Genomic DNA, 15752 nt, shown 5'->3' with positions numbered 1-15752 from the left:
ACCAGAGAGAGAGAAAAAACTCACAGTAGATAGAGAAAAAGGCCCAGCATCCCAGGATCCCTGTAGAGGCCATGAGACTAGACTTGGGAATGAGCCATCTCAGACATCACTGTCCACATATATCCTCCAGTGACTGCAGCGCCAGAGAGCAAGTGAAGTTGGAGAGCTACTCAGATAGACCCAGTTAGCTCACATGATGTGACAAACATCAAAATGAGTGTTCTTGGCTACTCTGCTTTGGAGGGGTGATTTATTACGTAGCAGTAGAGAATCCAGACAAGTGTTCCTATAACATGGGTTACACATTTTAATAGTTCAAACTATTTCAAAGAAAACTGTCATGAATGTGCTCAGGTTTATTTTACCTGCTTACCTCATGAAAGAAACTTGTACAAAGAACCAGACTGAAAGAACCTTGTAATAGGGAACTGTAATTCCTTATATGCTTTTTGCTGAGGGTGAGTTTATACTTAAAGATAATTCAGAGCATTCTGTCCTTTGAGGTCTAGAAAGTTATCCACTGTTCTACAGAAGTACTTTGTTCTGAAGCAATCTGTCTTGTAAGAAGAATCTGTCTTAGGTGATAGCTGTATGAGAAGAGAATTGGTTGCTAGAAAAATCTGTGTCATAATGCTGTGTGATGCTCACCTGAATAAGTTTTCTAGGAGAGGGGCAGGAGAAAGAGGAGAGGGAGGTATGTGTGCATGTGTGTGTGTGTGTATCCATCCAGACAAACACAGACAGGTGTGACCTAGTTAATTCTGGCCACCTAGGACATGTTGGGTTATAGAATCTGTGACGCCAATGGTGGGGAGACCTAGAAGCAGAGCTTGACACTGACACAGCATTTCCCTGCAATATGTAAGCAATACAGGAAAGCTGCCACTTACAGAGAAAATGACAGGGGCAAAGCATGGAGCTTTCAGGGTTAAGAATGCATAGATCCACACATGAATGGAAAATCCAGGAGGAAGCATTTGTAGTGATACAACATAGGAGTCAATTCTCCAGTCTCCATCCTACTTGTGGTCAAGATGGCCTTATTTCTTGTAGGATAAATAAAGCAAAGGCAGATTAGTTTTCTTTAAGCCATAGTTCCAGTCTTTAAGGAAAAAAAAAAAAACAACTAAATTCTAGGGTGGTGTTCTCATGAAACTGGCTAGTTGAAGTCAGCAGCTGAGCTGTGCAGGAAGCATGAATGGAGGGTTGGATGCAGACTTGAATAGACCAGGGAGACATCAAGCACTGCACAGAACACAGACAGCAATAAAGTCCTGACTCTCAGGAGTGTGAGCGTCTGTAAATCCCTCCACGCTTCTGTCCTCCAGGAAGCTCAAAGGAGATGAGCATGGTAGGGCAAATCTTGAAGGGACACAAGGGCAGGAGGAGCACGGCTGTATCAAGTTCACTCTGTCATTACGGGCAAGCCACTTGCATGAGTGAGAGGTGTCTTTGCCTGGCTGGGATTGAAACCTGACCAAAGGGGCTAATCCAGAACAGAATCACTTTTCTCCATAATAAGAATTCCCAATTGCAACAGTCCAGGACCACTGTAGCCGCAGGCTGGCTTTCACAGATCTTCATTTTCACATAAATTCCTCAGCCTGTGGCTCTGTAATTGCAGCCCCAAAATGGCTACTCCACTTTCAGGTACCACTTCCTGCAATGGGAAAACAAAACATCTCCTTGCAATGTACTTTTCATATGGGAGGACTATAACCCCTTCTCATTGACTTCTGTATTTCATTTTATGAATTCTTTTCTTTGAAACACACATATACATACATACAAACATGCTGTGCACACATTTTTGGCCACTCTTGGCTATCAAATATTTGAGAAATCACTAGTCCCTATTTTTAGCTGGGTGCATCATCAACTCAAATTTGTTGAGTTTCAAAGAGGAGTTCAGAAGAATAGACAAGCAATTAGCAATGAATGTCACATTCATTTGCTCATATTTCAAATGGAGATGGCAAGACCTCCATAGCAAAGAATACAAGATTCAAGGCACATTCCCTTCAGAATATAAGATCCATGAGAAGTGGGATTCCTGTGGGTTGTGTGACTGTCATGTTCCCAACACTAAGAGCATTATCCTCAACAAATACTGAGTTAATGAAACATAGAGATGAGAAAGATGGTCAATGCACTAGCTAGAGGGAACACTCAGTGGTTTGTTGCCACTGCTGTTGAGACCAACTATGCCTGTGGCTTTGCCAGTGTGATTTCCATGGACTCCTAAGTACTACAGAACTGTAGCAAAATCTAATAGTCTTAAGAGCAATATTTACGAGCATGAGCTATGGAGAATCAAGGATTAATCTAAGAACAGGGCCTTCCTCTGAGTTATCAGCCTTGAGTCAAGAAAGGGTTTACTTTACCTTTTCCTCATCAAACCACAAAAAAATCCTAAACTTTCTCAAAGGTCAAATTTTGCCTCAATATATCAGTTATCAAAATCTTGGAATTAACATATACAAGAAGTCAACCACATATACAAGAAGAGACCAAGAGCTATCAAAATAAGCAGCTCTATCATACAGTGTTAGAGCTGGACTAATACTTAAAAAAGAGTATTCTTATTCCAGGTTCAGACAAGAGTAGTGAGAGCTTGATTTTCCCAAATAATACTACTAACTCTGCATATAGGCAGAAGGGATTCGGCACTGAGTATCTCTACTGCCTATAAATGGATCCTGGTTTGTCCTAACCAGCTGCTAAGCCATCTCCCGTTGCTAGATGTGCTTGGAGGGCACCAAGTACACTGAATGAAACCCTCATCTTTGAGAGACCAGCCCCCCACCACTTATGGCACTGTCCTCCATAGCACTGGATGTGGTGGAGGTCATGGGCAGGACTCTTTCCATGCCCCCAACTCCCTCTTCCCACTTTCTCTTCAGTCAAGCTCCCTCTATTGATTCCACTTCTGTATCATTCTTTCCCTCCTAAGACCACTCCTCTGAAAATGCAGTTGTCTGTGGTAGTTTAAATGGATGGCCCCCAATGTAGTCAGGATTTTATTAAAGGTTGTAATTTAGATCTGCAGCCTCCTGGCTGGAGGGGGTGTCATTGGGTGGATCTTAGGGTCTTAGGCCCTCAGGTGTGTGGTGGGTCTGGAATTCCAGTCTAAAGTTATGCAAAGTGCTGGAGTTCAGCCTGGAGTTCCTGGAGTGTGCTTGTTTGTACTGGTGTTGGTGTGGGTTTCTCTCTCTGCTTGGACCTGTGAAAGTGGACCAGCTTCTTCTGCCATTATGGAACCTCCCCTCTACCTTCAATAAAGCCCTTCCACCTTAACTGTGCCTGGTCTGGAAATTCATCTCAGCAATGTGAGACTATCTTCTACATTGTCCTACCTCCAGGACCTCAGAATTATTAGCCAGTGAACACATTTTCATGAACATCTTGTTAGCACTTTTGAAAAACTTTTACTGAAATATTCCTTCAATCAGAAAAAATTTATCATGAACCTCATAGCCATAGTCAATACATAATTTTGGAATCTTGTTTAATCTGTAGAATTCATATGAGATTTTGCCTTTACCCTTTTTCCTTTAAATATCTTAAGAAAACTGATACTCAAGGGACATGTACCTACGTTCAGTCCATGGGTGACATCCCACTTGCCACTGTATCTGGTTTGAATTTGATGCCCTGCCAGGCCGTTGTGTATCTTCAGCTCCATGTGTATCCCCAGGCTAGGTGGGAACTAGATGAGATTAATGACAGGGTTTCTTCAAGCAGCATTCATTCTTCCAGCGTCTTCCTCTATACCTCCTTATTACCTGCTGTCTTGGAGAACAGAATAAGTCTCAAAAGGAAGGGGGAAATATATAAATATGCTGGCATTTTGGCTGGTAAACATATTGCTTTGTTTCATCCCAGCAGCTGGGCTGCAGTCCAAGGAGGGTAACCAGGCCTCAGAGAGCATACTTTGGAAAGTCTGCACACGACCAGCAAAACTCTTTAGGTTGGGAATACCATTTCCCAGCTCTGTGATGCAGGAATGTGACATCCCCATGCCTGTAGTATGCTACGCAGCCCTCCAACCTTCTTTTCAGAGTGTGGTCAAATATGCACCCTGGGCTTGGAGCCCTTCTACCACATTCTCTATATTCTGAATGCTCTGTCTTCAAAGACAAGTTTCACTTAGAACAAGTACAAAGATAACTTCCTTTTGAGATATATCTCAGACCTTTGATTTTTAACTAGAGTTCTCTTTGTAGTTTTATCTTTGTTTGTTTTTAAGAGATAAATTTGATATAATTTTTGTTACTATTATGAGTAACAATCTACTTTAAACTTTTCATAAATAATGTGTCATATTCATACTTCTCTCTTTTCATTCTTGTCTCTTTTCTTTCCCTTCCTCTTGTCAGTCTGTGGACTGTCTTGCAATGATCGTATCAAATTTATAAGTTCTACTACTCAACATCTACAAACCTGTGTCTCTTTCATCATTTCTATATTGTTTTTCTACACCCAGACCAACATATTCAACTCCATATAGGACATTCACACTTGGATATGCAATAAGCATCTAAAATTTACAGTGAAGCTCATTATCTTCACACCCAAAGTCTCTCCTTATCACATCTTCATCTAATCACATGATCCATAAAACTGGAAGCCTGGCATTATACTTGGTACCCGCTTAACACGTGAGGAAGTTTGGGAACAAAGAAGCCTGTGTGCAGCACTCTGAAATGGCAAATGTGACACGTTCGTTGAACAGGAGAGCCAGGATTTGAATTCAGGCAGTTTAGTTTAGAGCACTTGTTTTCCCTGGGGCCTTGTACCTGCTCAGCATGCCCATCACGGAGCTACATTCTTGGCCCTCAGAGAACTGCTGTGACTCCTATTCTAACTCTTACTGTGCATGCCTCTCTCTCTCTCTCTCTCTCTCTTTCTCTCTCTCTCTCTCTCTGTTTCTCTCTCTCTTTTGAGGTAGTGTCTCACTCTAACCCAGGCTGACCTATAACTTGCTCTGTTGTCCCAGGCTGGCCTCAAACTCACTATTCTCCTACCTCTGCCTTCCAGGTGCTGGGATTTAAAGGCATGTGCCACCAGGCATGGCTGTTTATATCTTATGTTATTACAAATCTTTGATTGGTTCCTCTTCTTTGGCCTCACTGACTCGCTCCGAAATTCCATCTGTCATAGGACTTACCATCATGGTTACCATCTGTGATGGTTTGATTCAGGTGTCCCCCATTAACTTAGGTGTTCTGAATGCTAGGTTCCCAGCTGATGGATATTTGGGAATTAATGCCTCCTGGAGGGAGTGTATTGTTGGGGGCAGGCTTATGGGCTATATAGCAAGTTTCCCCATGCCAGTGTTTGGCATACCCTCTTGTTGCTGTGGTCCATCTTATGTTGGCCAGGGGGTGATGTCCACCCTCTGCTCATGCCATCATTTTTCCCTGCCATCGTGGAGCTTCCCCTCGAGCCTGTGAGCCAAAATAAATCTCATTTTCCCAGAAGCTGCTTTTGGTTGGGTGATTTCTACCAGCAATGTAAACCGGACTGCAACACCTTCTAAAATACTAGCCTTGATTGTCTGCTGCCAAAATCCATCAGCTCCATCACCTTCAGGCTCACTCTTTTTTTTTTTTTTAGATTGCTTTTATTTTTATTTGTTTGAGAGATAGAAAGAGAGAAATAGGCAAGGAGAGAGAGAGAGGGAGAGAAAGAGAGAGAGAGAAGAAAGGAGGGAGAGAGAATGGGTGCTCCAGGGCCTCCGGCTGCTGCAGACAAACTCCAGACACGTGTGCCCTCTTATGCATCTGGCTTACCTAGGTCCTAGGGAATCAAACCTTGGTCTCCTTTGGCTTTGCAGGCAAGTGCCTTAATAGGTAAGCCATCTCTCCAGCCCAGGCTCAGTCTTTCTTGATGCACTCTCTCTTTCAAGATCTATTTACCTTCACAGTTTCTTCAGACAGGGAGTCATCCACCCATACTTGCCGCTCAGAGTTTCCGAACACATTTTATAGCCTATATGTCCTTTCTTAAAAAAAAAAAAAAAAAAAAAAACTTTTAAAAATTTTAATTTATGTATTTGTTTAAGGGAGAAAGGGAGAGAAAGAGAGAGAGAGAGAGAGAGAGAGAGAGAGAATGGGCATGCCAGGGCCTCCAGCCACCACAAACAAACTCCAGATGCATGCATCACTTGTGTATCTGGCTTATATGAGTACGAAGGAATTGAACTTGGGTTCTTAGTCTTCACAGACCAGTACCTTAATTGCTAAGCCATCTCTCCAGTCGTTGACCTTGTTTTGACATCACATATAGTATCTACATCAAGGTCAGGTTGTTGTGGTAATAGCCCCACGGTCTCCAAGGACTGAACAAGTGTTTTGTTGGACTTCTCAGCTCCAGCAGTACACTCCACAAGGCACAGTGAGTGGGGGTTCACTCTTCTCTCTCCCCATTGCTAACTTGAGAACAGTGTCAGTTCTTTGCATCTGCACTACAAACTAGTGCCAACAGGCATCCAATAAATTTGTAGCAAATGATGAAATAAAAACCATAACTACGCTACTTCCTTGTATGCCATTTTCCTAAACCAAGCCCAGGACAAGGAGCATCTTTGAATATCGTCGACTTTATTCTGGGTTACTTGCCTGCAGGGGCAATTGATGGTGCAGCAAGGTCAAAATAATACAGAGGCCACATAGTTCAGGAAAGCCTATCCTGAGGGTAGGCATGAGGAGCTGAAAGAGAAGAAGAGGTGGATCAAGGAAAGCACTAAAAACTAAAAGAACATGAATATATTTACATCAGTAATGGTGGAAATTGTAACAGGAAAAATTATACTAAGACATAGAATGTGGTCAAATGTTTTAGGAAGTAAGTTGTTTTTAAAGGCGATAAATCATGAAATATAAAAGGGAGCATTCTTGTTTTTCTCCTTTGTATAACAATTGCTTTTTTGGGAAAGTCAGTGCAGAAATTCTTGAGTTGTATGATTTTTAAAAAGAAGAGCATTTTAATTTTATTTATTTTATAAGATTCTAGTGCCTTTGTGACTTGCAGGCAGAAGTGAAATTACCTTCACTGGTTTTGGTTCATTCCCTTCCCTGCTACTAATCATCCCTTCAAACCCACATACATTAGACAGAGCAGTTGTCCTTCACCACCAAAGAAATGCAGCTGAGACTTGTGTTACCGTGGAAACAGAATCATTTTTGGCTCCAAGACACCTCGCTTCATCAGCACTATTATGAAGCAGAATGGGCTGGGAGGAGAATCAAGTATTCTGCCCACCAGTGTTGTACTTGGCCTTTGGGTGAATAAATGATTTTCAATCAGAGTTCTTAAATGTATTTTAACTTTAATAATTATTATTAGCTCCACAACAGAATTTTAATTGGAAAAGAGTAAAATGAAAATATGATTCTGCAGGTAAAGGGAGAGATAAAAATTCTTTCAAATTCAGAGGTTTCTGTTAAAACTATACAAGAACATTTGCATATAATGGTTAATTGTGTATGAAATAAATGTCTCTTTTTAGACTTTCTGATTTGATCTTAATACAGATTTGTGAGGCTGGCCTTGCATCCGTCCTTCTGTCCTTTCCTCCCTTTCTTTTTCTTTCCTTCCTCCCTTCCTTCCTTCCTTCCTCTCTCTCTGTTTCTGGTCTATTCTTACCTTCTTTGTCATGAACGTGCATATTTACTACTTCATCTTGTGCTGGAATGTGTGGACTCAAGTCTTCTATTCCCAACTTGCTTGGGAGCAACCTTCTAAATCTGCATTTCCTGGGCTTACTTCCCTCCCCCAGCCAAAACCCAGCTCCCTTTACCTGGTTCTGCTACTGGAAGTCCTTCCTCCCCTTCTGCCCATCCCTAAATTCACTAGCTGTTCTATTTTATTTTTTATTCATGTTAGCTATTGTGTGCATTTGCACACATGTGTGCACACGTTTGTATATGTGTGTGTGTGTGTTACCGTCTTTAAGATCAAATCTATCAGTTACTGAAAGTTAAAGCTCAGAAATAAAACAAGAAACTCTCATCCCTTCCACACTGAAGATGCTCATTGGAACTTGGTTCCTCATAGACCCCCAGCGCTTAGTTACACATGCACGTCAACACCTGAATATACACATAAAACTTCACATTATCTCAAAGTCTAATTATAAGTACATAAAAATACCACATAATGAAGAGGAAAGGCAAGTCCTCTATTGGATGGATATAAATTAACAATGCATGAAATATTTTTAAATGCCAGTGTTTTAATTCAGAGATAGAGAAGCAGTTTCAAGAGATAAGTGACAATTATTGAGCAACTAGTCAGTGACAGGTGTATTTCACACCATTCAGTCCCTTTCATTATCAAATTAATCTTCATGCTATTAGTTATTATCATTTATGTTTTACAAATATTGTGAGGGTTACAGGCTCAAACATGTAACACACCAAGTCCTCCTGGGAGTCACCATGTTAACTCTGATTATAACTTGAACACATCACCTCAGCCAGCATCATCAGAACTTGATGTGTGACGGGCTGAAACCCAAGGCCAGCTGAGAACACTATATGGCCTGTAAGCCTGGCTTTGTAATCTTCTGGCAGGTATTTGAGAAAAAATCCTCTATTTATTTCAAATTCAGATGTGCTCATCCCTAGTTCAGATGGATAAAGAGCCTCATCTCTTTATGCTTGTAGGTTACGGAAACAACTAGAATATATAAACATGTTTAAACTGCCCCAGGCATTTTTATTTCTGATGCGACCATCACCAAAAAAAAAAAAAAAAAAAGTTAGCTTCCAAATCGTAGTCAATCTCAAATATCCAATGTTTGTGAGACTAGCTCCTACAAGCCTTTCTGGGTATTTCCCACATCACCTAATGTAGTGCTGGGTGGGTAGTGGGTGCTTACTGCTCAGCTTTAAGAGGTGAAGTGGGGGACTGAGTCAAACTATTACCCAGTATCAAATTGGCCCACTATATATACCCTATTGTTATCATAATACCAAAGCAGATTCATTAAATGCCCAAACAGAATTAGCCCAAGTTGCTTCATGAAGATATGCTCATGCCTTGGTTCATTGTATTATCCAGTGGAGTTTTACAAGAACTAATAATCTGTTCTTTCTCATCACAAATAAATAAAGTTTTTTTTTTATTCCTCTAAATTCTACATGGCCTTCCATAGACCTTTAGAAAACACTAGTGGAATAAATATTTTCAAAAGTCATATGCCTTGTACCAGAAATGTTACCTCCCATACTTTTAATAAGTTAATAAACTACTTCATTCTGAGCACTTATTGTGTGTATTATGCTCTCAACCTGCACAAACATCTCTTTTTATGACAACCATATGAAGTTGAATCTATATGGCTAGCAATTTGCAGATGAGGAAACAGATTCAAAAAGTTAAAATAATTTGCTCAAACCACAAAAACAGTTTGCAGCACAGCCTGATCCAAACCTATACAAACCAGGTCTAAACTGGTCTGCCTCTAACTCTATCCACCGGCCTGTTCACCTCTGAATCCTTTGTCTTACACAAGGAAGGCAAGAAGAGAGAGAGGGACTTAGGAAGGAAGGAAGGAAGGAAGGAAGGAAGGAAGGAAGGAAGGAAGGAAGGAAGGAAGGAAGGAAGGAAGGAAGGAAGGAAGGAAGGAGGGAAGGAAGGAAAAGAAGGGGGGAATCACTCCATGTCCAACACCCCTCCCAAATAACCTGGGGAGAAGTTGGGACTCATTTATCTTTTTCACACTATTCAACATTATTGAACAATCAACAAGCATGAAATGCACGTTGTTCGGTCTAACGTGATGCTATTTTGCCTTTGTTTTGCACTACTCAGGAGAGGTATTCTTACAGATTAAAGAGCCGCTGGAAGAGATTTATAAAACATACTGCTATCACCATGACGAAGCGCACAGTGTCCTGGAGTCCTATGAAAAGGAAGAAGAGCTAAAGCAACATTTGAGCCACTGTATCCAGTCCTTAAAGTAAGGTCTTTTCAAATGCTGATTCCCACCTGCTCTCGCTGGCTTAGCAGGGGCCCTGCGAAGTGGGTGTACATGAAAGGTCGCACATCCAGCCTGTACTTTATGAGTCTTGCTGGGAGCTTGGCTTTGTTACCTTTATGAAAGGGCTGACATGCCAGGAGCCCAGATTGACTTTTATTTTCCCGTGAGAGGTCAACTAAAAATAACATGGGGAAGATTCAGGGCTTTGTGGAAATGAAAGATGCAATATCAAAATATAAAATATGGAAGGAAAGCCCTTCCTTAAAGCTCTTATAACTTGCTGGCTTATACATAGTTCAAGGACCACTAGAGCAATGTGTTAATACGGTTAGTGAATTTCCTGAATAATCTGTCTCTTTCCCCAAATTCAGTGGACTAGGTGATGAAGACAAGTCAGGCTCTGCTAAAGTTAGTTTCAAACAGTTAGATGGGGCTGCCTTTCTCATTCTAAAATGTGGGTGGTGGCAATGGTGCTACAAATGCTTGCTTTTTTTTTTTTCCTAAAAGAAATATCTATTCACTAGTTTAAAAATCTGTAGAAATATAAACAAATGAAATTTTTAAAGCTCTGGTGTGAATCAGAAGATGCTATTAAGCCTATGCTCATGCTACTCATGGCAGCACTGAGTTTTCTTTGAGTCTGAAAGCCAAGATAAACCTTGTCCCCCCCCCCCCAAGCTGCTTTTGGTTGGGTGCTTCATGCCAGCGATGTGAAGGTAACAGCAACACTCTACCATCACTTAATAACCAGTTTACATTTTCTCCTGCTCTTTTTCAGTTGTGTAAGAATAGGCCTGTATTTGTTCTGATCCTTTTGAATGAAACTGATTTCACACTGCACATATAGCTTTCTACCACATGAAGCTTAAAGCTAAAAGTACTCTCCTATTCTTAATCTCACCAAGTTTTCATATGTCCTTTCACTTTTAAGGATTATCTGCTGTCAAATTACCTGGAACAGGTCAGGGATCAGCCCACCCTAGGAAGCAGAGGTGTTGAAATCAAGGTGCACCACTGAGTCTCTAACGGCCCTTTCTGTGTGGGGGTGAGGAGAGGGGCTAAAAAGGTGCCACTGTAGTACTTGAGGTTTGTAGTAACATTAAAGTGAAGTTGGGAGACTCAATGAGCAAAATCTGGAGGAAGATTTTCCAGGTTTGGCTGGATCTGCAACTGGGTTTAAATTGGACCCAGTGATTTTAAATATAGATCAATAAAGTTTCAGCTTTATTGCCCCCTACTGGCCATTAAGAAATTGCAGGTCTTTAACATCTTTTCCTACCATGGGACAAGGCGAATTCTTACTTAGTTCTTAGGCTGTGGCAAGTGTAAGTTGGGGTGCTGAGAAAACAAACACTTAATACTCCATCTACAAGGAGCTCAACATAATCAGATAACGCATATGCATGTGATGAATAGCTCCAGTTAATTATTTCTAGCCAATTTCAGTGTAGTTCAGTGGTGGCAGATCCATATGGAAAAACATTAAAGTTTGGAATTGTACTCATCTAAATAAGTTCATATATCATGTGAAAATCATATGAATGTATACACACTTCTCTCTTTGGGTAAAATAACAATGTCCTGAGCATGAACAAATACCTTCCCTACCTTACGAGGCAACATCCAAGAAGTGTAGGTCTTGAGCTTTTTCCTCCTTCAGATTCTAGAAAAAGAGAAATCCTCTTGGCACTAGCTCTACTTTGGTCACCCCTCAAATCCAGTCCTGGGGACAGAGCACCTGACCTGAACAGGAGGGTCATATACCTACTCCGAACTGCTCATCTGAAAAGGAGCTGGTCACATGAACTCCAAGTCAAGAAGAAAATGAAAGGAGAGGAGAAATGCCCTGAGGTTATCTTCTGATCTCTACATGCTCCCAAGCACCGTGGCACACCAGGCCCATACACACACACACACACACAATAAAAATAAAGAAGGAAGCAGTTGTACAAGTTGCACAAGTAATTTTGAGAACTCAATTTGAAACTTACTTTCAGAGCTAATAGATTATTTATTTCCTTATTTTTAAACTTCAAGTAATTTTCCTGTGATATCCCAAGTTTTGTTTATTCAGAACCATTATCCTGTTTGGAAATACTTGCATCCACTACAAGAGGTTAATGTTTAGAATATGCAAAGTCCAAAAGAAACAATATTGGCAGAACTATTTCTTATGGGTAAAAATCATAGTGTAAGTTAGGACTGTTTTCCCAAAAGTTGCCTTTCCATGAAAAATAAAGTTAATGATGAATTGTACGGGTCTGCCTGAAGGCCAAGAGAAGTAGAATTATTGACGTTACAATAATACTGACCTCAATTGAGTTAAGCTTTAAATTCTGAGAAACAGGTTTTCAAACAGGTTTATAGGCCAAAGAAAGTCTGGAATACCCTCAGGGCTTAGTTTCCCTTGCCAAGTAATCAGTCAAAGCTATTACTGTCACTGTGCCTTTTCCTACTGGCTAAATAAAGGAGCCGATGTACAGTTACCATTGCTAATGAATATTTGGCAGCCCCCGTTTTCTACAGAGCAAATGGGACAACTCAGTTTGAAGCAATATCCACAAATGAGGTGGCTTCATGCTTGAGAATCAAAAGAGGATTTTAAAGCAACATAGCTTGCATTTATATTAGATCAAAATTATATTTATTGAGGGCCTACTAAATATTTGTTAAGAGCACTAGCTAATGCTGGGGCTTTTGTTTTTATATATATAATATGTAAGCATAGTTCTTTCCTCCTAGGAAGACAAGATAATTTGGGAGATAAAACCATCTGGAAAGTTTATTAACAAAGAAGAGTTAATTTCAGTAACACACCAAAAGCCATCTACAAGAGGTACAGTTCAATACAAAATAACCTTCAAAAGGATGGCTGAAACACTGCCTGAATCTATAAAATATTCAGTCTCCTAACTCTGGGTTATTTGTGAAGCACATTACCATTCAAAAGAGAAAATAATATTTGTATCCAGAAAATAAGTTTGAATACTTTTGAGATGTTAGGACAGTGTTTCTTGGTGTGTTTTTCCTTACACCAGATCCACCAGAGATGTGTATCAAAAGGACAGATTAAGTAAATAGTATTTGTTTTTTTATTTGAGGAGGCCAGATATATATATATAGAGAGAGAATGGGTGTTCCAGGGCCTCTAGCCATTGCAAGCGAACTCCAGATGCATGCACCACGTTGTGCATCTGACTTACGTGAGTACTGGGGGATTAAACCTGGGTCAGGCTTTGCAGGCAAGTGCCTTAACCCCTAAGCCATCTTTCCAGCCCCCCCAAAATAACATTGTTAATGGTACAGAACACTTTTACCAAGTACGCTCTGGTGGTATTTGATACACCAGAACTACTGGAAAGGGAAGTCATGCCCACTTGGGTCCTCACTGCTTTCCCTGAAGCACATGGGCTTGTCAATTAGATTCTATAAACTGCCCAGCAATAATTGCAGCTTGGAAGCCTTATGAAAGAGTAAACTCTAAAACTATCCACAAGGATACTATGCATCTGCATCTATGGCTTAGAAAGTAAGAATTGGCAGGTTTTATTTATTCAACAAGGAGTGTTGACAGAGTGGCATGAAAGACCCCTAAGACTGTATGCAATATTGTATTAATATATTCTCTAAAGGTATGGGAACTGTTTGCTGAGGAACCAATTACTTAGCTTCTTTGGTGTTCCTTAAAGTTTCTGATCTCTGTGAAGAATGTGAAAATAGATTACCTGTAAATGAAAGTGTAGCTATAATTACACCAGCTTGTCTGCTGCTGAATTTCTTTCTATTTTTTCCAGTTACATTATCACTAAAGTCCTTTTTATGAAGCAAGGCCCTATAGATCGGTTTACTTTGTAGTAGAAAAAGAACAAAAGGTCTTTTCAAAGTTTGATGGTAGAGAGAAGACACAGTTCTAGCCTCAGGCCTCATTATTATAAATTATATTTCTTTTTTAGCCAAGGTCATGGTCCTTGGGAGATAAACATCTAATTTTTAGTCATCTGGGCACTTTGATCACATTGTTCCTGTAGTTTCTCCATTCAGAGAAGAGGCTAAAAGTGCAGGCAAAGCAAGATCTAAGGGACTGCACTGTGGTTTATTTACCACATGGTTTGTTTGTTGTTCTAAATGAAAATATTTTTGAAAATTCTTTCAGTTTCTTGTTACCTGACATTAAGCTCGAAAACATATCTCTAAGAAATAGCCACAAAGGCCCCTTCAAATTGTGGCTCAAATTATAATGAGCCCACCAGGAGAAGGAGGTATTGTGGTGGTTACATGAAATTACTTGAACCCTTAAGACGCTAAATGGATACAATTTAACTTGCTCCTTCCTGGATTGTACTTGGCTGGGATTAACTGCTGAAAAGTTTTAGCCTAAAAGGGGGTTTTCTTTTTCAGTGGTGCGGCAATAGAAAGGTGTTGTAACTTAGTGTTCTTCCCTTACAGAACATGACTTCCCTATTGAAAACTTCTGAATGTTCTTTGTATAGAGTGTTATATTACATTAAACACAATGTTTATTTCTATAACATTTTATATTTTGTTATTTTATTTTGAATTTTTATTTTGTTGAAATAAATGAAAAAGACAAAAAAATTGTCTTCTCCAGGAGTTAAAAATATAATCTTTTCTTTCAATTTCAGTGTACTTTTGTTTCTGTGAGACATAATATTTCCTATTTGTATAAAAATTTGTGCATTTATTTTCATTCATGCTTTCCTTTTTTTTTGTTGTTTTTGTTTTTTCGATGTAGGGTCTCACTCTAGCTCAAGCTGACCTGGAATTCACTATGTATTCTTAGGGTGGCCTTGAACTCATGGTGATCCTCCTACCTCTGCCTCCCGAGTGCTGGGATTAAAGGCGTGCGCTACCACACCCGGCTCTGCTTTCTAATTTTTATTATCAGAATCTTAAGTAAATAAAATTGCTGCTGGAAGGGAACAGAAATTAGTGGAAAAATGTAAGCATGAAGGAATTAGTGGAAAGAGATCTTGAGGCCATTAGCAGGGTGCCACTTTTTTTTTTTTTTAATATTTTTTGTTCATTATTTATTTATTTGAGAGCAACAGACACAGAGAGAAAGACAGATAGAGGGAGAGAGAGAGAATGGGCGCGCCAGGGCTTCCAGCCTCTGCAAACGAACTCCAGACGCGTGCGCCCCCTTGTGCATCTGGCTAACGTGGGACCTGGGGAACCGAGCCTCAAACCGGGGTCCATAGGCTTCATAGGCGAGTGCTTAACCGCTAAGCCATTTCTCCAGCCCATGGGTGCCACTTTTTCATTGCAGTAGAAGAGTTCTTTAAACAGCAGTAATTGCTTTAAAATGTGGCAGTTGTTGATTTTGACAAAATAATAATTCTGTGCTTGATTTGTATCTGGAGGCCTTGGACTTAGCAGAACCTACTTATTTTAGAATCTCTAGGGATCCATGTGTGCATGTGTGAAGAACAAGGAAATGGTTGCTTCATACACATTTACCTCTGCTTTCCACATTTACAGAATACTGAGATTACTGTTTTAATTTATTAAATACATTGAGTATATGAAATTCAGTAAGGTATTGATCATTAAATTTTTATCTCAGCTGGGCATGGAGGCTCGCGCCTTAATCCTAGCACTTGGGCAGCAGAGGTAGGAGGATCACCAAGAGTTCAAGGCCCCCTTGAGAATACACAGTCAGCCTGAGCTAGAGTGAGACCCTACCTTAAAAAAAAAAAAGCACACAAAAAATTTTATTTCAACAGCAAATACAAAAACATTG

General features: G+C 40.1%; 1 protein-coding gene across 1 annotated transcript in view; it reads left to right on the top strand.

Annotated features, from left to right (window-relative positions):
* Arhgef38 (Rho guanine nucleotide exchange factor 38) overlaps positions 1–15752 on the top strand; it is a 138001-nt gene that overhangs the window by 77270 nt on the left and 44979 nt on the right. The window contains exon 4 of the mRNA XM_045144431.1: positions 9823–9970. Coding sequence (XP_045000366.1) covers positions 9823–9970 — 148 coding nt within the window. The remainder of the gene's footprint in view (positions 1–9822; positions 9971–15752) is intronic.

This window comes from Jaculus jaculus, chromosome 2 (assembly GCF_020740685.1).
Source record: "Jaculus jaculus isolate mJacJac1 chromosome 2, mJacJac1.mat.Y.cur, whole genome shotgun sequence".
NCBI lineage: Eukaryota > Metazoa > Chordata > Mammalia > Rodentia > Dipodidae > Jaculus > Jaculus jaculus.
This window is presented reverse-complemented; position numbering and strand designations above follow the sequence as displayed.